Raw genomic sequence first — 26,308 nt, 5'->3', positions numbered from 1 at the left:
AAGGGGCCACCCCACACAGCACGTGCGCACGCATCCAGGGGGAGCTCCGTGGGAGAATGTCCTGTGTGCCTCCAGACTCCAAGGCTGGGCCCCCGGGGGGGGGGGGGGCGCCCGCTGCCCTCCTTCCTCTCACCCCCCCCCCCCCCCCCCGCCACTCTCTGGTGAGAGCGGAGCCCGCCTGCTGAGTGTGCGGGGAGGAGTCTTCTTGAACCTTTGCACTCACTCACATCAGCAAAAGCACTGCTGTGCCTTCCAGGGGGGTAGCTCCCTAGAAATGCAAGCCCAACAATTAGTTCCAACAGGCGCCGGAGCCCAGGCAGGCAGGGAGCAGCCCGGCTGTGCGCAGGTGGCCTCTCTGGGGGTGCACGGAGGAGGAAGGTTGGTCAGGAAAGGAAGCATCCTTGCGAATCAGACAGCCGACCAACGCTGGTGCTGGAGAGGCAGGGCCCAGGGGACCCACAGGCGAGCCGTGAACGGATCAGAGGAAACCACTGGTTCTTCATAGTGAATTAGGGCATCGGTGGTGGGAAAAACGCTCCAGACCCTCCCAGATGCTTCGTGGGCTTTGCACGGCAGAGGACTGTTTAACGGGACCCTTCTGGGAATCAGATGGTAGGAGCTGGTCCAGGACCTGAGGCGGGGGCTGGGCTCCGTCCCGCTCCACTACACAATAAACACACATCAGCTTGTCTCAGAAGACAGGATCCTTTGCATACTAAACATTTTGGTCCTAGGCTTTGGGGGGGGGAGGAACCTCTGAGAAGAGGGGCTCAATTCTGGCAGGAGAAGAAAGATGAGGGGAGGTGCAGTCACTCAGAAACCCAGGCCTATTCCAGATGTTCGGGGCAGGGGCTAAGCCATGGGATGCACTCACTCCAGAAGGTGGAAGGACAGGATTCCCACGGGCCTGCAGGGGCCCACAGGGAGACCAAGAAAAGGGGTGGGAAGGCGGTAGTGAAGGCCACCACCTGTGGGGGCTGGTGTGTGTGTGTGTGCACATGTGTCTGTCTGTGTGCAGGTGGGCGCAGGTACGCCCATGTGCACGCATATGTACACGCAAGGCAGAGGAGGGTGTGACTGTGTGTGCTGAATGTGCGCCTGCCTCTGGGCGCATGCTTTGGGACTGCACACAGTTTGTGGATGTGCGTGTGCTCACACGCTTGGGGTGTTGCCAACACTTCCCGCTAAAACGAATGGCAGCTGTTGGCTCCTCACTGAGCCTTATCATGTTCATGCTAATCCCGCATTATTGCGTTAAGTTGCCTCTAAAAATTAACATTAAGAAATTGTGTAAACAGTCTGGGGCTAAATGGCAAGCCCGATCCTAGAAGGGGGTGTTATTAGCAATGTCGATTAGTCACCCTTCCTGTTCCACCTGGTGGGCCTCCCATCAGCTGCGGGGAGAGCCCCCGGGAACACCGGCAGAGGGACCAGCTGGCCACAGCCTGTCTGGGCCAGACAGGACCGGACTGTTTGGTCCAACCGCTGGTTTCACTGCTACCAGGAGGCCTGGGTTCCTGGCGGAAAGCAGTGCCTTCAGAATCCACCTGGAGTCCAGGCCTCCTCACTGGCTTCCTCCCTGAGCTGCACCTGGGGCTGTGCCGAGAGAGAGAAATGGGTGCGAGCCCCCCCTTTTTTCTCTCTCTCTCTCTGTCTCTCTCTCTCACACACACACACACTGCTGATGGTCCCTCTGAGGGCCCCGGTGTCCCTGTTTGTAAAAGGAGAAACTCCTTTTAGATGCAACTAGAAACTCTCCAAGGTCATGTCTGCCCCACCGTTTGGTGACTTTTGACCAGAACTGGATGCAGCGGAGAGAGAGGCCGTCTGTGCTCCATGCAAACTGGCAGCCAGGCCCTCCCTCTGAGCTGGGCTCCCAGGGTGCCCTTTCCCCGCCTGCACCTCCTCCTGCCCTCCCTCCAGGGGGTGGGGAGTCCTACTGGGAAGGGGAGTTTGGAGGCGAGGATAACATGATCTCAGGACAGGTTCTCTGAGCAGAGTCTAAAGCAGTGGTTCTCAACCTTCCTAACCGCGACCCTTTCATACAGTTCCTCATGTTGTGGTGACCCGCAATTTCATTGTTACAAATGGAACCTAATTAAAGCATAGTGATTCATCACAAAAACAATATGTAATTATATATGTGTTTTCCGATGGTCTTAGGCGACCCCTGTGAAAGGGTCGTTCGACCCCCAAAGGGGTCGCCACCCACAGGTTGAGAACCGCTGGTCTAAAGAAACAAGAATTACCCCAATAGGGGGAGGGGACACGCTTCATTGCGAGAGTGGAGGAAGGGTCCTGCACCTTAGCTGGAGGCACCGGGGTCAGATTCGGAAGAACTTCCTTACTGGGGCCATCAGGGCTATGAAACAGGAAACACAGAGCGGTGAGAGGGAAGGGCAGCTGTCCCTGGAGGCAGTCATCACTCACCATAGTGTCAGAGGTCCCTGGGATGGTGTGGGTGGTGGGGTCCTGTCTTACCTCAAGGTCTTCACCCAAATGGCAGGTTCTAAAGCCACTGCCCCTCCCTCTCCCCCATCCTTCACCCACCACACACACACACACACACACACACACGCAGCTGCTCACTGGAAAGAGCAGGGTCAACTTGGCCCTAGCCAGGCAGAGAAGATGAAGGGAAGGGGCCCCAGCCTTCAGGACAAAGAAACACATCGCCCGCTGGGACAGCCTTGGTTCAGCAATGCCTGATGGCGGGCCTAGAGTCCGTCACCCGGCAAGAGACGAAGCCTCAGACCTTGTGCGATAGTTTCAGCTGCTGAAAAGCACTTCCATCCCCAGGCGGCTGGGGCCAGAACCCAGCACAGGAGCTGGGAAATAAATTCCATATATTTGCACACCCAGGAGGGCCCGTCAGGGTGTGCAACTATATGAGCGTGGCTTCTGAGTCTCCGGCAACTTGACAAAAGAGCATTTGGAAGTGTCTTCAGAGACGGGTACACGCCATGGCTACATCTGCACCCCACACATACAGACATGCACACGCCTGTGCGTGCACACTGGCTCCCTGGTCACGCACCCCCAACCCACCCAGCACACACAGGCAGGAGAGTGCATGGAATTTGCCCCAGGCGCCCTGAGAAATTCCCGGACAGCCTGCGGGGCCCTGTGCTCCATCTCTGCTCCCTCCCACCCCACGCGCTGCCTCCCTGCCTTCTCTTTGAAATACTCAGGCTCCTGTGGGCTGAGCCTGGCACTCAGCAGGTTGGCATGTGTGTTTGGCAAGGCAGTGGTGCCTACAGGTGGGGCTACCATACAGGCCGGGCGCCTGTGGACCCCCATCTCCACCACACACAGGTACCCCTGCATCCACCTCCCCCTGCGGGGTGCCGGGAGGGAGCCGCACCCTCCCGCTCCGCTCCGCATCTCAGCTCCTCGGTCCCAGAGACCCGCCCCCCAACTAGCCGGCCCGGAAACAATCACCCTTTGAGAAGGGCTGCCAAGCTGGGCCCCAGGAACAGCCAGGATGGAGGCGGGGTGGGATGGGGGTGCAGGCAGCGGCCAGGCGCGCGTTAACTCTCGAGAGCCGAGGCCCGGCTGTGCTCGCCCCCGCCCGCAGCCCCGGCTTCCGCGCCCCAAGCTGGAGCCGCCTCCGCCGGGCAGGGAGTTGGGGTAGGAGGGGAGGTGATACCAATCCCGGGGGGAGGGTCCTCGCGGCCTCCTCCTAGCGCCCCCGCCCGAGCTGGCGAGGTTGGTACCGACCATCAGCGGTCCCGCCGGCAGCCTGAGCTGCTGGGGGGGGAAAGGGGGGAGGAGGAGCGGGGGCGGGGCGGGCGGGAGGCGCTGTCAGAGCCGTGACACCGGCGCAGCCGCACGGAGGGGACTCGGAGCCGGCCCGGTTGGCTGGGCGGCCGCGCATCCCGGCTCCCCGCGCCCCCTCCCCGCTCCCCTCCCCACCCCCTCCCGCCCCCCGCCCCCGGCCCTGCCCGCGCCCCCCGCGCTCGCGGCTCCATCCACCCATCCACCGCCTCGCCGAGCCCAGGAGCAGCCGGGCTGGGCGGCGGGGCGCAGGCTGGGACCCCGCGGCTATGAAGTGGCCCTCGGGGGCTGCAGCCCGAGATCCCCGGGGGAGGGAGGGGCGCGCGGCCCGGAGCAGCAGCCTGGGGGCCCCGGGGCCCGGGTTTAGGGGCCGCCACCGCCCGGAATGAATCGCGCTGGGGACGATCCGGACTTGGACTCGCCGCCTCAGGTCAGTGACCCCCGCGGGCCCCCCGCGGCGCCGCTGCAGCGCACAGAGCCCCTTTATGCGTCCCCATCAGTATCCACGCCATGTCCTCGCGGGTGCGCGCGCGCCGGCGTGTGTGTGTGTGTGTGTGTGTGTGTGTGTGTGTGTGTGTGTGTACACGCAATGGGGACAGCTGGAAAGGGGGCCTGAGAGGGGCCAGGGCTGGAGCCGCCGCCGAATGCCACCCAGGAGCTCCCAAACAAACCGGGGTGAGTCACGCCTGCCCTGCCCCTCAGTTCCTTCCAACAACTGGTCCAGGCTCTTAGCTCGCTGGTCCCTTCCCACCTCAGCAGGTGGTTCCTGGTGGCCCAGCTGAGCCGGACCCAGCCCCCCCTGCTGCACCTGCTCCCTGGGTCATCCCCAAGGGCTCTGAGGCTCAGGGACAGCTCTGCCAGGACAGCGGAGGGGCTGAGGGCTGGCGAGGGTGGCAAAGGGTCCGTGGGCCCTTCACTGTCGCAAGGCGGCCGGAGGCATGACCAAGTTCACCGCCCTCTCCTCTGCACCTGGGCTCCGGCCTGAGGTCTGATGCCTCCGAAATCAGAGCATGCAACTTGCGAAGGGGAAGCCGAGAGGCACGGCAGACAAGGAGAAGGAAGCCACCGGATCTCATGGGGACAGGAAAGGGGGTGACAGCCTGGTACCAAGCAGCTGAGATCGAGAACCACACACACACACACACACACACACACACACACACATACACACGGCCTTGACTGGCCTCCCCTTCCCCTTCCTCGCCTGGCCAGGCCTAGCCTCAGCTGCACACTGTGTGATGGATTCTTACAGAAGCTGGGGCTGAGGGCTCTGGCACCCCTAATGCCCAGGAGTTGAAGGTGGCCTTTGCTGACAGATGCCAGCCCTGTGCTGGTGGGAGCAACTCGATCTGCATGGGTACCAGTCTGGAGGGGTACCCGTTGGGACCCTCCATGGCCACACTGTGTAAAAGGATTGGTTGGGAGGGGATGACCACGGGCATGTAGCTCAGTGAAGTGACTGTGTGTGTGTGTGGAAATGGGAGGCATGAGGCTTCCTAAGTCACTGGGGTTGAGGGACCCGTGGCCTCACAGGACAGCTGTTCTCCGGTTTTCTGAGATTTGTCCGCTGTACCTCCCGTCTCCCTACCTCTGCCCAAAGCCACCACAGAGATGGAGACAGGTCCTCCCAGAACCTGCTGAGTGGTGAGCATGAGCCTTCCTGGGCTCACATCACGTCCTCCCTCTTCTTCATATGAAGACCCTTCCCCATGAGACCTTCAGGCTCTCCACTCTGCCCTGTCCATGCCCGGCACTCCCGGCGGCCTGGAGCTGTGTGCCACTCCCTCCACCCACTGTGGGGGGAGCAAGAGGCCTTACTAGGGCTAATGGAACAGGGAGGGTTCGTGGGATTGTGCCTCATTCAGCCCAGGGCCAAGTGGCTTGCTGGGCTCCATTCTGTACGGACCCGGGGAGGCCTGGGGCTCACTCCATGTTCAGGCATGTTGGACTCATAGGTACCGGGTCAGATATGTTCATATAGGTTTCTGGGTGAGCAGGCACAGGATGGCCTATTGTAGGGCAACCACCGATCTGGGACAGCTGCAGTGACAAGCCTGGAGCCTGGACCAGTGACCAGGGCTCCAGGGAAAGATGCCTGGGGGCGGGGGGCCTAGCCCGGGGCTGTCCTAGGGTCTCCCACAGTGGGTTACAAAGGACCAGGTGGGCTGCACTGCTTCTGGAGCACGGGGTGAGCAGGCGGGCTGGGGCTTTGCAAGTGGGAGAAATGCAGAAGGCTCAGCACATGGAGGGGCGGGGGGCGGGCTCTGGGAGAGGGGAGACTGTTGGTTTAGTCTGGCTGGAAAAGCAGGATGAGCTGGCACAGAGATGCCCAAGGGCTCCCCTCTGCTGAGACCTGGGGGAGAAGAGAGGCAGGACTGAGGAAGAGGAAGAATCTGAGAGTCCGAGGCAGGCAGAGGATCCCGCGTGAGGCAACCCACAAAAGACACAGAGGCACGCTCACGGAGCAACGCCACGGAGTGAGGTCCAGAGGCAGAAGTCAGGCTCACCCAGGGGTGCATCGGGGATCAGCCCACTGCCCTCCTTCCCCAGACCCCCAATATCAGCCGTCATCACCCAGGCAGGGAGCCCTCTGGGTGGAGCAGGCGGCTCGTAAGAGAAGCTCTCTCCGTGGCTCTGAGGAAGGCCGGAGTAGTTCAGAGGGAGGTCTGGAGGGAAAGCAGAGGGGGCCAGGCTGTGAGACCGGGAGTCTTTGGGGAAACCTTCTCTCCCAGGCTCCTCCTCACTGCTAAGGGCTCCCAACTCCTGGCCTTGACCCCCAAGCCCTCCCCGTCCTGAGACACAGCAGGATGAGGAAGACATAGCATCTGGGAAGAAGGAAAAAGAAAACCTTCCATCATGCACCCCCCACAGGCCTCCAGGCAGGAGGCGCTTCGGGGTCCCTGCCGAAGAGCATGGGGGTGCAGGGAAGTGGTTCTCGGCAGAACACAGGCTCCCGGCCAGGCCACGGCCCTGCCTCAGCTCCTTCCAGGGCGGGTGCGTAGACTTACTGAGACACTGAGCCTCTACTAATAAGCCCTGGTTCCCAAAGGCCTGGACATGGAGGAACCCTCCTCTCACCAGGCTGCGTTAGGTGAGTGCGGGAGGCATGCTAACTTAATGTATTTTTTATAGCCTTTCCCAGCTTCCTCCAAGATCGGGATGGCTCTAGAAGTTGGAGTAGCCATCCCCTGGCCAACACCAGAGGCCATCCCACCGGCCTCGTTTCAGGCTCTCCCATCTCTCCCGCCACCCCACCCACCTGACCTGCTCGCCACACCTCCAGACCCTGGGCCTTCTGGAGGCCCCCCGGGGCGCGCCTCTGTCACCGGGACCCTCTCCGTGTCCCCTTGCCGGACGACAGCAGCAACCATGGGCTCATGTCTAGCTAGTGGCGAGTGTCATTATTCCGACTGATTAGCCGACGCTTGTCTACAAACTTCATGCCACTTGCAAGGAGCCCAGGTCGGTGGCCCCTCATTATTTTGCTGAAGGACGTCAGGGTGGACAGAGATCACACACATTCCGCTCCCTCCCAGACACCGACTAAGCACCTACTGTGTCGCAGGCAGCGCCGGGAACATAGCATCAAAGAATCCAAAGTCAAGGTTTCCTATTTAGCTTGGGAAGGGCTGTGTGGGTTGCTTTTTTTTTTTTTTTTTTTTTGCAGCTCCAGCAAATTTACTTTTCTAATGAGGTTTCGCTCCAGCCAGTATTAAAATGAGCCTGCGCTCCCTGCACACACCAGCTGACAGCAGGGCCCGCAGCCTCCCAGCCAAGTGCCTGGCAGGGGTTAGGGCTCTGCCAGATAAGCCCAAACTGGAGACTCCCAGACGGAAGGAGTGGACTGCATTGCCCACAGGGCTGTGGGTCCCACGGCTCAGGATTAGAACAGGAGTGGGGTTTCTCTCTCCTTGTAGGTGGGAAACGTGAGCCCCTACTGTTGCTCCGGGAAGCAGAGAGGGATGGAGGGAGCCCAGGGCGCAGAGACAGAAGGCATGGCCTTGGTAGTAGAGGGGACCAGGCCCGAGTTTGGGGCCGGTTCTGAGACCCTCCCCGGCGGGCGCATTTCCTCACCGCCCTCCTTCACTTCTCTTCTTAATGAGGCCACTGAGCAGTCCGGCCTCTGAGTCATGAGCCTCTTCCGTCTCAAGATTCCGGGCTCTTCATTGGACCATTCATTATCCAGAACGTCAGAGCCCAACACGCGATGGAGGATGGGCCGCTCTGCCTCCCGGGGTGGCCGGTCCCTCAGCCCCATCAGCCACTTTTCAGGGCTCAGTAGCCACACGTGGCTCGTGGCGACCCTCTTGGGCAGCACAGGCTCAGAGCATCCCCGGCGCCACGGACAGTTCTAGTACGAGCGCTGGGCTAGACTCTCGGTGGGTGAGCAGGGTGGCTGCGAGCGTGGATTCCGGAGCCCACCGGGACTCAGACCCCAGCTCTGCCGCCTGCTACACTGTGGCCGGAGGCATCACTGAGCTTCTCCCGTATTTCTCATCTCTAAAATGGGGACACTAATAGGGTGTTTATGAGGAAGGAATGAGTCATGACGGTTAATCATGGTCATCACTCAGAGCCAGCAATAATTAGTAAAATGCTTTGCTTAGCAACTTTTTTATTCATTTATCTAACAGTTTCCTTCATAAACACTTTATGAAGTGTTTATGGCAGGCATGGCAGCGGAGGCTGGGGCCGACAGTAACCAATCACAATTAAGATCTGTGGTCCTGTTCCCATCCCTGGCCCTTCCTCCGTGTCGCCACCTGTGATGGGAATTCAGCCAGACAATAACCCCTGCGCCACTCACCCCCCCCCCCGACCCCCACCTCCTTTGTCGTGGATCCAATGGCAATTCTGACTTATTGGAACTGCTCACACCAGAAAGCGCCTCCCAAGTCCCCATACATTCAAAATAAAAGAAGCGAGTGAGGTCTGGCTACCACCAGCATCTTGTTGAAGGGGATGGAGCGGGACTTGAGGGGCTCTTGCCTGAGCTCACCCCATCCCTGGTTCTGAGGGAGGGAACGCCAGGGAGCCACTGCCCGGAGCTCAGCAGAGGGAAGCAGCGGGGAGGGAGAAGGCCCTCGCTTGGCCGGCGGGATTTCGGGATCCGCTGGCTGGTCCGGGTTCCAGGCTCAGCTGCGTCAGCAACGCACGGTGCGACGGAATCTTGCAGAATCTCAGTTTCCTCATCCCAAATATGAGGAGCGTAAATCATGTGAGCATTTCCCCACCCAAATCTTACCCCTTACCTTCGTGAGCTCTCCACAAAACGCCGCAGGAGCCGCAGGCAGGAGAAGGAAGGGCCCCACCAGCCACGTTGCTAGAAGGCAGAAGGGGAGAGGAGGTGGGTCTGAGGGGGAGAATGTGCCATCGGGAACCACACACTAATGAATGGGCACAGGTGACCGTCTGGCCCGCAAGGCTTGTCCCAGAATGAGGATCCTGTGCCTCAAGGCTGCTTCCTTCTCCTTAGAGGTAAGGAAACTGGTGCTCAGAGAGGCTCCACTCCTGTCTCAGGTCACACAGCACGTCAGTGCCGTTTTCTAGAATACGACCCACGTCTCCCCACTCCCTGCTCCTCCCTCTCGCCGGCCGTCTGTCCCCTTGGCAGGACACACAGGGGCATAGGGCAGCAGGAGCAGCTCCCCGGGGTCGGGGTGGGGGGGTAAGAGGCTGACAGCCCCAGGGCACTCTCACTGGGCTTGAGCAGGCCTTCCCTCTCTTCCTCCGACAACTGGCCCAGGGAAACCCACTTACAGGATCTCTGATGGCCCCATGGAAGGTCAGCCCTTTCAGGCCACAGGCCCGCGTTGAAAATACACACGGAGCCTAATTAACTCAGCGATCGTTAGCTGTAGAGTGTCCGTGCGCACTGCCCGGGGTCGCCTGGCAGCCTGCAGCCTGGTGGCGGTCGGTCGGGCCCTTGCTGGCTGGGGACTTGGGTTCTGCGGCCGCCTGGCCCCCGCTGAGGCCTGAAGTCCTCTAGGTCCTCATTAGTTGTTTGCGGATCCTCTCAAGGGTGCCCCCAGGACCAGCGTCCCAATGCCCTGGAGGTAAGTGCCTGCTCCCAGGTGTTCGAGCTGTGTCCCCGGGAGGCACAGTGATGGAGACACGCCTTCATGGGGCATTCTGGGCGTGGATTTTGTTCCCCCACCTCCGTCCCCCGTGCTGTTGCTGGCTTCCCCCTGCCCCTCATGGCCCTAGCACAGAGCAAGAGACAAACCCTGTTCCCGGGAAGCCTGGCCAGCGCTCCTGGGGCTGACCATCCCGGCCGGACCCGCGCTTGGGGCAGCCGGTGGCTCATGCCACCCGTCTGCTTACGTTGATGGACGGCCTCTGGGTGTGTGATTTTCCTTTTCCGTCAGCCTCTGAGTTTAAGCTGAAGTATTGCTCGCCTAACTCATCACTTGTCGATATGAACTTCTTCTCAGGCCCGTAAATCTCTCCCTCTGGGAGCACGTGTCTTGGCTGTTCTCAGCCTCCACCCTCCCAGGCTCGGGACTGGGAGACACACCAATGGCCCAGAGTGTGTGAGTGTGTGTGTGTGTGTGTGTGTGTGTGTGTGTGTGTGTGTGTTCCAGGCCTGGGGCTGGGAGACACAGCAGCAGGCTGAATATCTCACATCCCCCCCCCCTCACACACACACACACACACACACACACACACACACACTCACTCACTCTGGGCCTGGGACACACACACACACACACACACATGCTCCTCCACCCATGTCCTGCTCACGCCTAGCAGCATGCCTGGACCCTCGGGCGGTGCTCCCCTAGGCATGCCCTGCTCCTGTTTCCTCGTGGGGACAATCCCAAATGACAGCCCGCAGGAAAGGGCACCCAGCAGCCGCCCCCCCCCCCCGACACCACCCACAGGTGTCTACCCCAGCCCCACTGCAGAGAAACCTCTGACCCCCAATCCCGTGTCCTGGCCCTGAGGGGTGCGCCATTGTTGGGGGGATCTAACCAGACCTCTGGGTGGCAGTTCATTTTCATTGTGGTGAAAAAAAGAAATTACCATCTTAACCATCTTTAAGCGTCCAGAGGTATTAAGTAAAGTCACACTCCTATTGTCGGGCAGCCACCCCCGCCCAGAGCTCCCGTCTTGCCCACTGGACACCCGATGCTTGTTAAACAACGCCCCTTCCGCTGCCCGGCTCCAGGTCACCCCCATCTGCTCCGTCTCCCCGGGGCGACCGCTTCAGGCGCCGTCCATGCGTGCGCGGGCCATGCGTGTCCAGGCGGGCTGCGGGCCGCGTCGGGCTTGTCTCCCCTCCTCGGGCTGAGCGGTATCTGTTGGGACGCAGAAACCGCATTTCATGTATCCGCTTGGCAGGTTCACCCATGCCAGACCCAGAGCAAAAAGGTGCCAATAACAGTGGTTCCGCCCACTCGCCTTCCCACTCAAGGGCTATCTCAGGGTCGGGGCCCAGCAGCTCCCCGCGTGCTCAGAGTTCACGCCGGTGCCAGGCATCGGGGGCACAGAGAGGAAGGAGCCCCGTTTTATTGGAGGGGATGCTGTCAGGCGTGGGCCTCCGTTGCTTCCCTCGCCGTCCAGTGCTGGCTGGGCACCCTCAGCGCCTGGACCCTGGAGCCAGTCCCCGGATGAGCGCACCTCAAAGGCCCAGCAGGAACTCAGCTGGCGGAGGCTCAGTGAGGGCCGGAGCACCCCAGGTGCAGGTGACCCCTGCATTCTGCTCCACCTGCCTGAACCCTGAGAAAGAAATCTGTCCCCTACTCTCAGAGCACCCCCGGGGTCCGGAGCCCTGGGTGACCCCGAAAACCCTGTGATTGTGGCGAGGCTGCCTCAGCGTGTGCTTTTGTGTATTCAACTCCATCTCAGCGATCCACGGCCGCCCTGCTGTTGTCGTATATAATACACAGCCTATAAAACCGTGTCAGCATAACCTACCTTCTGGGGGATGGAGTGTGGGGAGCCTCCATTCATCGCCTTCACACCTGCGTGTTCGCAGGGGGGCGCACACTGCCCACCCTGGGCTCACAGGCCTCTTAAGCTGGGCTCTCCCCCCACCCCCGCCCCCTTCGACACCCTTCGTTAACTATGTCTCATCCAGGCAGTGGGGTCAGCTGATTGCACGTAACAGGGCTGATGGAGGAGCTGGGGAAAGGGCAGGAAATGATAGGCCCTAGGTCTGTTGCCCTAGCCCAGTGGTCGGCAAAATGCAGCTCGCGAGCCACATGAGGCTCTTTGGCCCCTTGAGTGTGGCTCTTCCACAAAATACCACGTGCGGGCCCGCATGTACAGTGCGATTGAAACTTTGTGGCCCATGCGCAGAAGTCGGTATTTTGTGGAAGAGCCACACTCAAGGGGCCAAAGAGCCGCAGTTTGCCGACCACTGCTAGGGCCTAGCCCCCTGCTGATGGCGGGCTCTCAGCCCCAAGGCCAGGAGAGGAGAAACTCCATGCTCTGACAGCTCTGGGGTCAGGAAAGATGACACCCGACCTTCGGAACCGCCCCCCCCCCGCCCCCGCCCTCCGCCCATTCCTTCTCTGAGCACCAGTCTCTGGGCCGAGACACAGGACTAATGGGCAGAAGCAGGGAGTGCAGGAGGTATCCCAACACCAGGGCAGGCCCAGGCTGTCTGCCTGGGGCAAAACCTTGCAGTCCCCAGCTGGTTTCCAGATCTGTAAAAAGGGGGAGACAGTCAGTGCCCCCCCAGGGGGCTGTGCTGTGGCCACAGTGGAGTGCCAGCCAGTGGGCAGCAGCTGGGCCTGAAGATCTGAGCTGAGCAGGGGGAGCGGGCAGGGGGAGCGGGCCAGAGTCCCCCTCTCAGGGCCTTGGCCTCCCCACATGCGGGAAATCTCCCTTCTCTGGTGCCTTGGCCACGGACACACACCCAGTTTAGCGCGCTGCCACGTGCCAACGTACCTGCTTTCCACGGAGTCCGACCTCGGCATAGCCTCGCCCTTGGAGAGAGGAACCTGCCCCGGAGCCCGTGGGTGCGGACCCACCAGGAAGGAGCCGCAGTGCCCTCCCGCCCCTCTCCTCCCGGCGCTTGGACTCAGCTGAATTGTAAAGCCAGGTGGAGGTTGTTGGAACCGCTGTCCTATTTTACATTAGCGAGCGTGTTTCGTGCTAATTGGGTGCCAGGCCTCAAGCTAGATGTTTCCCTCATTTGATCCCCAAAATAGCCGGTAAGAGTTACAGATAAGGAAACTGAGCCGTGTTGACTTCAAGGTCATCCTGGAGTTTGCCAGACAGTAAATGAGTCCTAACAGCTCCACACTGGCTATGGGGAAACGGAGGCCGAATAGGGCCAACATGAGTCCCTGAGACAGGAAGGGGTCCCTTCTGAGTATCCCGCCACCCTTCCTCACTGCCTCTCCTTTTGGGAGTGAAATGGGACTCTGGGGGGTCTTTGGCTTCCGTCCTGCCTTCTGGAAGGCAGCCAAAGCTCAGCCGGGGACGTAGAGGGCACCAGGCCAGGCAGGTCCCTCCAGGCCCTTTCCACGTTGGTAATCACAGCAGCTTCTGGCGCAGTACTGACGCCCATGAACAGAAGCTGCCGCCCTTCCCATCAGAAGTAGCCGGGAGTGAGAGCCGGCAGTGGCCAGGCCAAGAGGCGGGATGTGGACCTCGCCAGGGCCTGGCCTTTCTCTCCATCCGTGCTGCACCCTGAGAGCAGGTGGGAGCCCCTCCCTGGAGCCCTCTGCCTGGCACCAGCTGGCAGAGCGCACAGGCCCAACAGGCTCAGGGAGCCCGGACCTGAGGGTGGCCCCGGGAGCCCACGTGCTGGCTCTGCAGTGGGGGAGGCAGCGTGAGGTGGGGTTGCACCAATTCAGAGTCCAAAGGCCGAGCCTGAGCGGCCCCGGCGGAGATGGCCTCCAGACCTGGAGCTGGTCACGCAGCCCTTCTAAGCCTCAGCTTCCCCAGCTGTAAAAGGAGACCGCCTGCTTGCCTCACCGGGCTGTCGTGAAGACGAAAGGACCAGGCGGTGTGGAGAAAATGAACCCTGCTGGCCCAGCACCGGGATGTCACGGAGAAGGCCCACCATTCCGACTAAGCATCCCTCGCAGACCTCACTTCCCTTCTTGGAGGGGAGGGAGCTATTGGATCCCTGTCCCCTGCTCTCCCTGCCCCTCCAGCTGATGGGGTGGGGGAAGAGGAATTGAGCAGGAGGCTGGGGGATTGGTGAGTGGAGAGAGGCCAAGCCCCCAAGCCCGTGCCCTGCAGGCCCAGCAGGAGCTCCTGGCTGAAGCCAGGGCCAGGCCCGGGTGCAGGGACAGTGGCCGGGTTGCGGGAGGACAGGGCCGGGTTAATGAAGTATGGATTGACTGGCCCGGGAGCTGATTAGCTCTGGCACGGGGCTTTTCCTGAGCAGAGGCAGAAGAATCAATACTAATCCCTTGATCCATGTAGGAGTTCCTGCGGATCTCCGGGACAAATCCACACCTCCCTTCGCCCGGACTACTGTCCGGAGCTGGAGCTGGAGCCTTGACTCCGCCCGGCATCTTCTTTTAAAATGTCCCCTCCTTCTGCCGCCTGTTATCACCTCCCTGACCCCATGCCCAGAAGGCTGGTGCCTGGCCCAGCCCCCTCCCCATCCTCACCCCTCCTGGGCTGAACAGTGGAGCCATGGGCCTGGCTTGCGCCTGCGCGAGGAGGCTTCAGTGTCTGTCCCATCCACCCCAGGATGTGGGCGCTCAGATGAGGGAGCTTTCTTCCTTCACAGGCACAGCATAAGCTCCCCCAACCAGCTGGACCCAGGGCAGCACACAGACCGGATCCATTTCATCCTCTGGGCCCCTGTAATGCTGCCTCTCCCCTCTAGGGGCCGCCCCTGCTCACACCAGCTGAGTCCCAGGCTGGCCTGGGGTCCCAGGGTCCCTCATGTGAGTTCCCAACCCGTTTTTAAAGCCCATGCTTGTGATCCTCACCACAGAATAGTATCAAACCACGAAACGTGGGCTGGAAAGAGAGAAATGTGTTGTTTCTATGAAAACTAAGTTGAGTGTTCTCAAAAGACTCCCATAAGGTGAGTCTGGGAAAAAAATTCTTCTAAGTAGGTGGAGATGGGTGGGAAAAGTCATAAAAATGCTAAAGGATAGTGCATGCAGATGGCACACCAAGTGTCCTGCAGGTCCTGGGTCACTTTCACGAAATCAACAAAGAGGTCGTAGGGTGCACTGTGGGGGGTAAGGCCAGGAACACCCGAAACTCCCCCCCAAATTACCCCCCTCGGGAGTGCTGAGAGCGGCCAGCAAGGAGTGGTGAGGATTCCAGGGAAAATGGCCTCATGTTGTGCAACATGGGGAAACTCTTGCCTCTTGAAAGACTGTGTAAGTTGAAACAAGCAACACTGGGGTGCATCATTTGGAGGGACTCTTCACTTTATAGCAGACTCCTTCAACCAACTTACTACTGCTCCCAACGTGTTTGCTAGCACGGCTTTATCATGTCAGAGACATGTGTCTGGATGGTTTCGGAGCCTGTTTGTTACTGACCATCACACACACACACACACACACACACACACACGTGTGCCTGAATACATGCCCAAAAGGGTCTATGTGGGTGCAGTCTGCAGGGCTGAGCCTGTGGCCACAGGCAAGCTGCCGCCCTTCCTCCAAGGCCCGGGGAGGAAAAGGCTGTGATGCCCCAGCTCAGTGGTCGGCAAGCTGCGGCTTGCAAGCCACATGCGGCTCTTTGGCCCCTTGAGTGTGGCTCTTCCACAAAGTACCACGTGCAGGCATGTACATACAGTGCGATTGAAACTTCGTGGCCCATGCGCAGAAGTCGGTATTTTGTGGAAGAGCCAGTATTTTGTGGAAGAGCCACACTCAAGGGGCCAAAGAGCCGCATGTGGATCCCAAGCCGCAGTTTGCCGACCACTGACCTAGGCATCCTCGCAGCCTCATCTCAGAGCTGAGGTCCGGGTAGGTGCAGCCTCCCCCCTGCCCCAGGCCCTCCCACAGGTCCCCTTGCCCCTGCCCCAGTGCCCCTCCCCCCTCTCCAACTTCCCATCCCCCAGGTCACGCCCTCCCAGAGCCCCCACAGCCCTAGGCTCCCCCAGGACCTACCCCTGCACCCCGCCGCCAGGCTCAGGCCCCATTTCCCATAAACTCACCCCTGCTGGCCAGCTGGCTTTCTCTGAGACTGGGGCTCCGGCTGTTCTGCTGAATAACCACCTGGTAATTAGCTCCACGATTTTGCTACGATGCTTATAATCGCCTCCATTAAAGTTATGGGATTTTCAGGCCGTAATGGCTTCCAGAGTAATTAATGCACAACTGGGTTTATTGCTAAGTTTATTTTTAGAGTTTCCCTCCCTCATCCCCCCTCCCTTTCCTTGCATAGATGTCTTGACCAGAACAGCCCCCTGCATCCTTGCCTCCCCCTGGCTCCCTCCCCCCTTCTGGAAGGTGCTGGGACAGCAGCAGGGGCGGCTTTCCTAGGGGAGGGTGGCTCTATGCCAGGGCTCACCCCATCTACGCCTGATCAGGTTTGGGGGTTCAGGGGCCTGGACGCTGCCTTCCCATGCCCCAGGAGACCGAAGGGCCTGGGTTTACGTCTGCATGTCCTGGCATTTGCCTTGGGCAAGCCACTGGTGCATTTCCCACGTGAAATAGCTGTAAGGACAGCGCAGAGCACCCGGAGTTGTTGTGATGCTGAACAGGAACTGCCCAGCATCACCTTCGGACACCATAGGTGCCATCTCACAGCTGTTGTTACTAACAACAGCCCAGCAGACGAGCGGGAGGTTGAGCGAGTGCCAGAGGTAGAGGCGTGGAATGAGGAGGCTGCCCAGAGGAAGCGTGCGGGCGGCTATGTGAGTGCCACAGAAGCTGGGCGTGCAGGCCGAATTCGCCGAATCGCACACAGCTCGCCTTGCCTGGCTTTCTCCACCCAGAACTTAGGGCTCTCCCCAAGATAGAGGGCATTTGAAAAAGCTTCATTGGAGCCACGGAGGACCCAGAGGCAATCTCCCAGCCAGGCCTTTTAGAAACTCCCTTGCCGTCCATCAAATGGCCTGAGCTCAGCCAGCCAAACGGAGACCCTGACCAGTCCATTTACAGCCCCTTCAGTGGTCCTGGAGTTGGGGACTGCGGCTAGGGGTGTGGCATAAGGTCACTGCTTCATTACACCCCAGGGCTGCCCCCCTTTATCCAGGCACCGTCCTCAGGACTCTAGGGGCGCTGACTTGTTTAATTCTCAGAACCACCTTGTAAAGTACCCATTTCACAGGTGAGAAAACTGGCACGGACTGTTGCCGTGACTTGGCAAAGGAACAACAGCTTGTTGGTGGCAGAGTTCAGTGTTTAAACCAGGGGTGGGCAAACTTTGTGACTCGAGGGCCACAATGGGTTCTTAAACTGGACCGGAGGGCCCGAACAAAAGCATGGATGGAGTGTTTGTGTGAACTAATATAAATTCAAAGTAAACATCATTACATAAAAGGGTACGGTCTTTTTTTTTTTTAGTTTTATTCATTTCAAACGGGCCGGATCCGGCCCGCGGGCCGTAGTTTGCCCACGGCTGGTTTAAACCAATGCAGGTGTGTCTGAAGTCTGTGCTCTTAACCTCTGCTCCCTGCTGAGCACCCGGGAGAAGGCAGTCCAGGCTCCACATGACAAGCCAGGGCCGGGCCTGGCCCTCCTGGATGCCGTCCCCGCCCAGGTCTCTGGCCATCCTCTTCTGCTCTCTCTTGCAGGTATGCACTTGGCAGGGTTCCTGACTGTGCCCTGAGCCGCCACCCCTTCTGAAACTCTGGCCGAGCTGGACTCTGCAAACCTGCTTTCGCAATGGGTGGGTTGTGAGCGCTGGTAAGACCCGCTAGCCAGCATCGGCTTCTCTGCCGTCCCCGTGCCTGACCTGTCCGGCCCATTCCTGTTCTCTTCTCCCCTGTGCTCATCCCTGCGTGCTGCCCCCGCCCCTGGCGCCGTCATCTGTCACCTCCGGACCTTGCCGCCGCTCAGGTAATGAGGAGCTGTGGGCCCAGCCAGCCTTGGAGATGCCGAAGAGACGGGACATCCTTGCCATCATCCTCATCGTGCTGCCCTGGACGCTGCTCGTCACCGTGTGGCACCAGAGCACCATCGCGCCCCTGCTCACCGCGCACAAGGGTGAGTCCCCGCCCCCCCCCCCCCCCCCCCCCCGCCCCGGCCTGGTGTCAGTAACGAGAGTGAGCACAGCCCATGCTGGGGGAGTTCTCATTTCCACTTACCAGGCAGCTGGGAGGAGCCATAAGGAGGATGCAGGCCAACGACCTGACCCTTGTAGGAGTCTTGGCCCCTTTGCGAATCAGGTGAATGCTCACACACACACACACACACACACACACACACACACACACTCAGGTGCGCAGAACTTGGTGTCTGATTCCAGGATGGCAAGGATTGGGAGCACTCGGCCTCAGTGGGGGAGAGGGATGGATGAAGAGGGTCCCCGGCCTGTGTTGTGTTTTAAAAACTCACGAGTATAGTCTTCACCCCTCTTTTCCTAGTTATGTTATCTGTGCAAGTGAGGGGGGGTCCCTTTCCCCACTGAGTGCTGGGGATGGGGTCCTTAATGATACTTTCCGAGACTGGCCCAAGAGGAGAAGTCATTTTTATTTGCATGGAATTCCCCATCGCTGGGTTTCCAAAGTCCCATCCCCCTTCGCCCAGTCCTGGAAGGCGTGCCGGTGGGGGGTCGGCAGCGCTAGAAGCAGAGCCAGTGTCCAGAGCTTCCGCTGCAGGCTGGCTGCAGTCCATCCGTCCACTGCGGGTGGGGTGCACAGGGCGGAGGGCCGTGTGGGTGAATGTGGGGAGCCAGGAGAGCACGCCCCCTGCAACGACACTCCCCCAACACAGAGGAGGAGACCAAGAGAGCGCGCTTCTTTGTTCAGGGAATTAAGTACACAAAATCTTCCTGCTGGCAGTGGCCACGCCCATTCTGGCCAATGACCTCTGCTCCCAGGTGTGACTGACAGTCAGCACTTTCCCTAGTGCCCCCAGCTTTACTGGGCATGCGTCTACCTCCCCTTTGTGGGGCCTGGGGGCATGTAAACCTGCAACTTCCTGGGGAAGCTGCCCAGATGCCATGCCTATACTGGTTGGCCTTCCGTTTGCTCCTTTCCTGTTACGAATAACTAGCTAATTACAAGGGCATCAGGTGGGCAGCCCTGACCTCGCCTGACCTAGTCACCCCGCCCGAGGAAAAGTCCCAGGAAGCACCCGCAGGAGAACTGGGCTCTTGAGTCCCCAGCTTCCCCCTCCACGGGCTGCCTTTCCCTCTGACACTGGGGGTTCCTACACCTCAAACCTTCCATGTGTCCCACATCTGACCTGCCCCCCCCCATGCCTTCAGTCTGCTGTCAAGCTTTCCCGGTGCACTCTGTGCACCCACAGACTCACACTCAAGGGCAGCAGTTCTCCCACCGACGTGCGCACAGTATGACACGGGGAGCGAGATAAACCCGGAGGCACCCGCCCCATCTCGGTGTGAAGGAGGACGAGGGCCCAGGTGGGGCCTGGGAATCCACATGTAGCCATCGCCCCAAGTGCCTGGGACGCAGGCCATAGCCAGGAGCCACAGGCTGAAGCCACTGCTCCACACAGTTACACTCTGGCCCTGCTGGGTCCCAGCGGTTCTGGATGCTTCCGGCCAGGTGAGGAGGGAGCCAGCATGGTGAGGGTCGGACACGTGGTCACATAAAACCCAACAAATAGCCCTAGCCAGTTTGGCTCAGTGGATAGAGCGTCGGCCTGGGGACTGAAGAGTCCCGGGTTCGATTCCGGTCAAGGGCATGTACCTTGGTTGCAGGCACATCCCCAGGAGGGGGTGTGCAGGAGGCGGCTGATCAATGTTTCTCTCTCATCGATGTTTCTAACTCTCTATCCCTCTCCCTTCCTCTCTGTAAAAAATCAATAAAATATATTTAAAAAAAAACAAAAACCAACAAATATAGGAACTGGAGGTGCAGCCTTGGACCTGGCCGGCGGCATCCAAAGAACCACAGCGCTGCCCCGTGAAGAACGGAGCCGAGGTCCCCTCTGCTGTGTGGGGAGTCGGGGCTAGGAAAGTGGGGAGACAGACAGCGCCAGGCAGGGGTCTGATGGCTCTCCTGGGAGCAGAGGGCAGGTTTGACCAGGCAGATGGGCGCATTCCGCCCAGTGCCCGAGGCCAGGGCCCGTTCGGTCCCCACACTGCCTGTCCCCACCCCCCCTCCCCTGCAGATGACGGCGGAGACCCCCGGCGCCCCGCCCCGCCCGGCGCGGACCCCAGGGAGTACTGCATGTCCGACCGCGACATCGTGGAGGTGGTGCGCACCGAGTACGTGTACACGCGGCCGCCGCCGTGGTCCGACACGCTGCCCACCATCCACGTGGTGACGCCCACCTACAGCCGCCCGGTGCAGAAGGCCGAGCTCACGCGCCTGGCCAACACGCTGCTGCACGTGCCCAACCTGCACTGGCTGCTGGTGGAGGACGCGCCGCACCGCACGCCGCTGGCCACGCGCCTGCTGCGCGACTCCGGCCTCAACTACACGCACCTGCACGTGGAGACGCCCCGCAACTACAAGCTGCGCGGCGACGCCCGCGACCCGCGCATCCCGCGCGGCACCATGCAGCGCAACCTGGCCCTGCGCTGGCTGCGGGAGACCTTCCCGCGCAACGCCAGCCAGCCGGGCGTGGTGTACTTCGCGGACGACGACAACACCTACAGCCTGGAGCTCTTCGAGGAGGTCAGGGCCGCCGGGCGGAGGCGGGGGAGGGGTGGGAGGACGCGGGGGAGGGGGGGAGGACGCGGGGTGGCGTGGGAAATGGGGGATGCTCCCACCGCGGCCCTTTGGGGAGGGGCGCAGAGAGGTCACAGGCGGGGCCAGGCTGGAGGCGGTGCAGCCTGCAGGGGCCGGACAAGGGACGGAGAGCCGACCCTCAGCGGTCCCCTGGTTAAAGGCGAGGGGTGCTTGGAGCCGCAGGACCACAGCCCTGCCTCAGCGGCTCGCCTGCATGAGGTGTGGGCCAGGGTCCTGTCCTGGGGGTTTGCGAGTCACGGTAGTTTGGGGGGGAGGAGGGTCAGACTCTGAATTGGAAAGAGAGGTTTCTTCGCAAGAAAGTGGCAGCCGGTGGGTGAAGGGGAGGGAGGGTCGTCCGGTGGGGGGGGGGGGGTGAGGGTCCCTGCAGGTGCCCAGCTGCGCCCCGACGCGGCCTCTGATGACCCGTGAGCCCAGCGTGCGTGGGTGACGTCGCCTCCCGCGGGGACGGGCATCGCTCCCGTCGTGGGCACTCGGGGGCCTGACTCTGCGTCCCCTGCAGATGCGCAGCACGCGGAGGGTGTCCGTGTGGCCCGTGGCCTTCGTCGGGGGCCTGCGGTACGAGGCCCCGCGGGTCAACGCGGCCGGGAAGGTGGTCGGCTGGAAGACGGTGTTCGACCCCCACCGGCCCTTTGCCATAGACATGGCCGGGTTCGCGGTCAACCTGCGGCTCATCCTGCAGCGCAGCCAGGCCTACTTCAAGCTGCGCGGCGTGAAGGGGGGCTACCAGGAGAGCAGCCTCCTCCGGGAGCTGGTCACGCTCAGCGACCTGGAGCCCAAGGCCGCCAACTGCACCAAGGTACGCCCCGGGAACCACGGCCCTGAAGGCAGTTTGTCACCCATGCGGCAGCCACCCTGAAGTCCAGCAGGAGATGGGGAGGGTGGTGACCAGTGAGGCCGAGCCAGGTGTGTCCCCTCCCGCGCCGCAGAAGAGCTGGCCTTCACGGCCTCCCTGCGATTACATGGTCATGTGTGCACACACGGACAAACGCATGTGCGCACAGGCACAGGCACACGCACACGCACTTCCTAGTTTGAGCTTCTGCAGGGAGCGCCTGGGCGGTCCCCTGGCTGAGCTGAAGGCTCCTGAACAACCTTCCCCCTCTCCAGGGAGCCCTGGGCTGTGGGGCTCAGTGGGTTGAAGGTCGTCCCGTGCACTGAAAGGTCGCCGGTTTGATTCCCGGTCAGGGCACATGCCCAGGTTGCAGCTCAGTCCCTGGTCAGGGTGCGTGCAGGAGGCAGCCGATCGATGATTTTCTCTAAAATCAATAAAGACAGTATATATTTAAAAAAAAGAAAATGCAGGAGAGCGTAAGAAGCAAGAGGAGTCTTCAGGTTTATCTGTATTTTTTCTGTAGTTGTGCACACTCTGTTCCCAACAGCTATTCTGAATGCACCCTATGTACAAACAGCAAGAGGGAGGCGTCGGCAGAAATAAAGGACATTGGAGAGCGTCCTGATGGAACGGGGGCAGAACGGGAGGGGCAGGGGCTATACTTGCAGGGTCTGGGCGGGAGCAGGAGGTGGCAGGGGGAGGCCTGGGGGCCTGTTCCATGCTGTCTCCCGTCTCTGGACACGCAGATCCTGGTCTGGCACACGCGGACGGAGAAGCCCGTGCTGGTGAACGAAGGCAAAAAGGGCTTCACGGACCCCACGGTGGAGATCTGAGCCCCGGGACGCAGGTACGGCCGGCCGAGGGCCGCGGCGCACGGGGCAGGCCCACACCCGGTGTGGACCCAGAATCCATCTGCCAAGACTTCCTCTCGGTCTTCCACTGTGGGAGGACAGGGAAATGCCAGCATGAGGGGAAGAGGCCGAGCTGGCGTCCCCTGGCCCTCCCCTTCCCCTCCCCCTTGCCCTGTCTGGAAATTAGCGAGAGCCAGCCTCTCTCCCACACAGCTGGGCCCTCTCGCCTCCCTTGGGGGGCCCCTCCTTCCAGACGTTGCCTGGTCACCACCATTATTCTGGCCATGACACCTGTCCCATAGCAGGCACTGCCGTGTGCTCGCTCCAGGCTCTTTCTGTGGATTCCTCTTTGCCGCCGTGACGAGGACCCTCACTCATTGCCTTCCCCTCATCGCGCATGCCCATGTGTCCCCCAGTCGTAACCGTGGGGGGGAGGGGGCGTGCCTTGGTGAAACTGTGGGCGCAGAGCCTGGTTCAGCGCCTGGCCTACCACTTTCACGGTTTCACCTTCCTTGCTCTAGGCTTCCGTTTCTGCGTCTGTAAAATGGGTTGTTGGGGGCCCCGAGAACAGACTCCGGCACGTTCTACGTCCTCTGTAGGCGTTGCTGTTGCTATTTCAGTCTTTAACGTCCTCTATGGATGTGGGCCTCGGGGTCTGCCTACATTTTAGAGGCAAAGGGATGATGTTCAGGAAAAGCTCCATGAGATGAATTGGGCCGGGTGACTGGTCACGCCAGGAACTTCCTCTGGGCGTGTGTTTCTAGGATGTCATCCCGGAGGTGGGAGCTGACAATGGACACAGCTGGACGCCAGCCCGGAGTTCAGTGTCAGCTTCTGTGTCACGTTTGCAAGTCCCCTGTGCATCGGGGACCCCAGGGTGTCAGCCTGTTTTGTCCCCCGAACTTAAGACATCATCTGGGCCAGTGCCACCGAGAGCCATTAGTACAGAGCCCAGCTCCCTGCCTCCTGCCCTCACACGCCTCACCGCAAGGGTGCCACGGAGGACCTGGCCACTGGGCCAGGCGGCTCCTCAGTGAGGCCTGTTGGGGGCTAAGGGTTGAGTAGCTTGGCCACATTGGCCACTCTGATACCCGCCTCACTCATGGATCCTCCCCACCTTCACAGGAGCTTCTTCTCACACCCTGATCCTGCCTTCCATCCTCTCCCCGTGGCTGACGGTCCTCCAAGGCAAACTCCGCACGAATGGCCATCAGCCTCCTTTCTATCCTGGGGCTTCAGAGAGCCCAGCCTGAGGCCAGGACAAGGGACGGAGAGCCTAAAGCACAGAAACCCCAGACATGTTGTTCTCTTCCACCCAGCGCGGCAGGGCCCCGCTGCCAGCCCGGCCCCCGCCCTCCTCCCCGGAGGTTCCCGCACCCCAGGCCCGAGTGATGCCGGACAGCGGGGCGTCGGAAAAGACTCGGCGGTCACGTGGAGGTGGCCCTCCTGGCTCCCTGCTCCTGGGTCCAGCATGGCCACACCGGCCAGCGGGGCAGAGGATTCTGGACACCATCCAGCAGGCCCTGCCCGGGCACCTCGGAGAGTTGCTCCCAAGTACACGTGTCTCTGTGGCTGTTCTCTAGTCCCTGTCTCCAGAGCATAAGTCCGTCTTTGATCCCAGCAGCGGTCAGCCCTGCAGGAGGGAGCAGGCCTAGCCCCCAGGCTCCCCCGTGCCCCGGGCTGTGGTGGGAGAGGAGCTCCTTCCTCCCCCCAGGCCCCTCAACCCTGCAGCACAGAGAAGCAGATGGGCCTCAAGCCAGCACAGGCCACGGGTTAGCCTGGACCACGACCACGTGGGCCCGTCCCCCACGCTGCCACCCCCACGCCCACTGGGCGCCAGGGACCTTTGCCTGGGCCAGGACGGGGAGGGCAGGAGCCCTCTCCCTGAAGCCCTTGAGAGCCACAGACCTCAGGGGCAGAGAGGTGGGGGCAATTCCAAGCCTCCTTCCTGCCCCTGGTTTGGGGGCCGGGGGGGGACTGCGTTAGCAGAGATATTTATGGGCAAGAGACCGAGATCATTTGGACACAGAGGGGAAAGGATACCCGAGCACACACGACGTTGGAAATAATTCTATTTTAAACACAACGTGGGAAAGAAAAATCTCCCTTCTCTCCTGGTGGGGAGCCTGCAGAGCGAGCCGCCCGAGAACAGTGCATGCGCTGGCAGCTCCCTCCGCCAGGGGGCGTGTGTCCGGCTCTCCCGCCGCCGGACAGGCCCCTGGCTTTGTGGCTGGGGACAGCGCCCTCTGGTGGCGATCCCACTCCTCATGCTCCTGAAAGTCGGAAGCACAATTTTCCTCTCGCGTGGAGGAAAAGGAAAGGCTTGAGCCTACGGAAGGGGTGTTTATTTTTTAACCGCTAACACTTCATTTAAACTCGCAGGACCAGTCTGAGGACCACAGAGAACCCACTCCTGGAGGAGAGGGTCATTGGGGGGGGAGGGAGGGGATTGGACTTAGTCCAGCAACCTACACATTCAAAAAAAATAGCATCGGTTGCCTGTTTTGAAACAGACGCAATTTTCCACGTAGTCACGAGCCCACCCAATGGGATCTTATCCCTGGGAACCCTGAGCCACCTTGTAGGACAGCCCCCCAACCTCTTACATAGTCAATGGTTGCTTTGGAAATCAAGCTCTCGGCATCACGTGGCGTGGTGTGGGAGAGAAGGGACGAGGTGGGCACAGGCGGCCATCAAATGTGTGAATCCAGGCCCAGGCATTCCACTGCCCCCCAGCCCTGTGCTCAGGTGAGCTTGGCTGGTCTATGGCTACCTTCTCGGCCAAAAACAAAACAAACAAAAGAAAACACCAAAAATCCCCAGAAACAACCCAGGGCTCATCTTCAGGAAATTGATACGGAACAGAGCGAGGCATTTTCTCTTGCTGCCTCTCCTGTATTACTTTGTTTGGCAGGACATGTTTCCGCCCTATGTCCTCCAGTACAGTGGGGCCTTGACTTACGTGTTTGATTCGTTCCGTGACGGAGCTCGTAACTCAAATCACTCGTATGTCAAATCAAAAAGTGAACGAGTGAGACACGTGATGCTGGGCTGATGTGGTGTTCACTGTGATGTTCGCTGTGCCAACTAGCGGTGGGGTATCTGAAGCTGGCTCGTGACCCGAATTTTAGCTCGCAACTCAAAGCAAAAAATCGGCCGAGAGAGAGACGGCTCGTATCTCGAAAAACTCGTTAGTCGGGACACTCGTAAGTCAAGGCCCCACTGTAGCTGCATGTGGGTTTATTTATCACTGTAGTCCTGGAGGACTGCAGCTTCCTTCTTTGCTGGGGACGAGTTTGTGATGAATCAGAATGTGGTCCAGGACTATACCGTTTGCTTTCCACACTTCCCACCACAGAGGCGTGACGCTGGGGGCTGGGCGTCCCCATCAGAGATGGTGGAGGGCGGAGCCCGGGGCAGCCGCACCCTCGGGTCTGTTTTCATTAACTGTCTGTCATCTGTTTTTAAAATTAAAAGTCAGACACGGTTTTTAACATCCCTAATCCTCCTCGGCCCGGCTTGATTGTGTTCCCCTGGATTGCTTGAACCCTCCACCGAATGAGTGTCTGCCAGGTGCCTACGATGAGCTGCATTATTCCAGGAGCCAGCACGTCTTCATGGAGGTCCCCTCCTCACGAGGGGACGCGGGTGGACAGCATTTCAGATGCGATCTGGTCTGAGGACAAGCATGAGGCCGGGTGGGGGGCACAGAGGGCCGCTGTGGGGGAGACCTGAGCCCCACACAGGCCCCCCAGATAAGGTGACATCTGAGAAGAGCAGCATGCAGACGAGACGTGCCATTGTCTGGCCAGAGCCTTCCAGAACAGAGACCTCTGTCCCTGGTAGGAGAGGGCTTAGCAAGTTTAAAAACCAGCAACAAAGCCAACGTGACTGAAACCGACTGGGAAGGTGGGAGGGATCGGTGGTGGGAGATGGGACGGGCAGGACGTGTTGGTTGGTCCTGGGGACCTGGGTGATGTTGAAGCAGAGAAGTGAGGGCGGGCTGGGGGAGGCTCGGCAATGAGCCAGGTCCAGGCGCTGGTGAGCTGGAGGGAAGTGCCAGCGGTGGGGGGGAGG

At 60.5% G+C, this 26,308-nt stretch overlaps 1 protein-coding gene across 4 annotated transcripts; it reads left to right on the top strand.

Moving 5' to 3' along the window:
• The first annotated feature begins 3,822 nt into the window (after positions 1-3,822).
• B3GAT1 (beta-1,3-glucuronyltransferase 1) lies at positions 3,823-25,729 on the top strand. 4 transcript variants are annotated; one of them, XM_081113697.1, is made up of 7 exons: positions 3,823-4,207; positions 17,459-17,553; positions 17,724-17,870; positions 19,965-20,473; positions 21,048-21,344; positions 22,127-22,227; positions 23,357-25,729. In XM_081113697.1, the coding sequence occupies exons 2-6, from the start codon at positions 17,550-17,552 to the stop codon at positions 22,211-22,213; spliced, it is 1,044 nt and encodes a 347-aa protein (XP_080969823.1). In that variant the 5' UTR covers positions 3,823-4,207; positions 17,459-17,549; the 3' UTR covers positions 22,214-22,227; positions 23,357-25,729. The 4 variants fall into 4 exon arrangements, with proteins under 4 accessions (XP_080969823.1, XP_080969825.1, XP_080969824.1 ...); XM_081113699.1 differs by having other exon boundaries at positions 17,459-17,570; XM_081113698.1 differs by lacking the exon at positions 3,823-4,207 and adding an exon at positions 4,304-4,452.
• The last annotated feature ends 579 nt before the right edge of the window (positions 25,730-26,308 follow it).

Source organism: Myotis nattereri (assembly GCF_964212035.1).
Source record: "Myotis nattereri genome assembly, chromosome: 19".
Taxonomy (NCBI): domain Eukaryota; kingdom Metazoa; phylum Chordata; class Mammalia; order Chiroptera; family Vespertilionidae; genus Myotis; species Myotis nattereri.
Note: the sequence above shows the minus strand (reverse complement) of the source record. Positions and strands in the feature narration are given on the sequence as shown.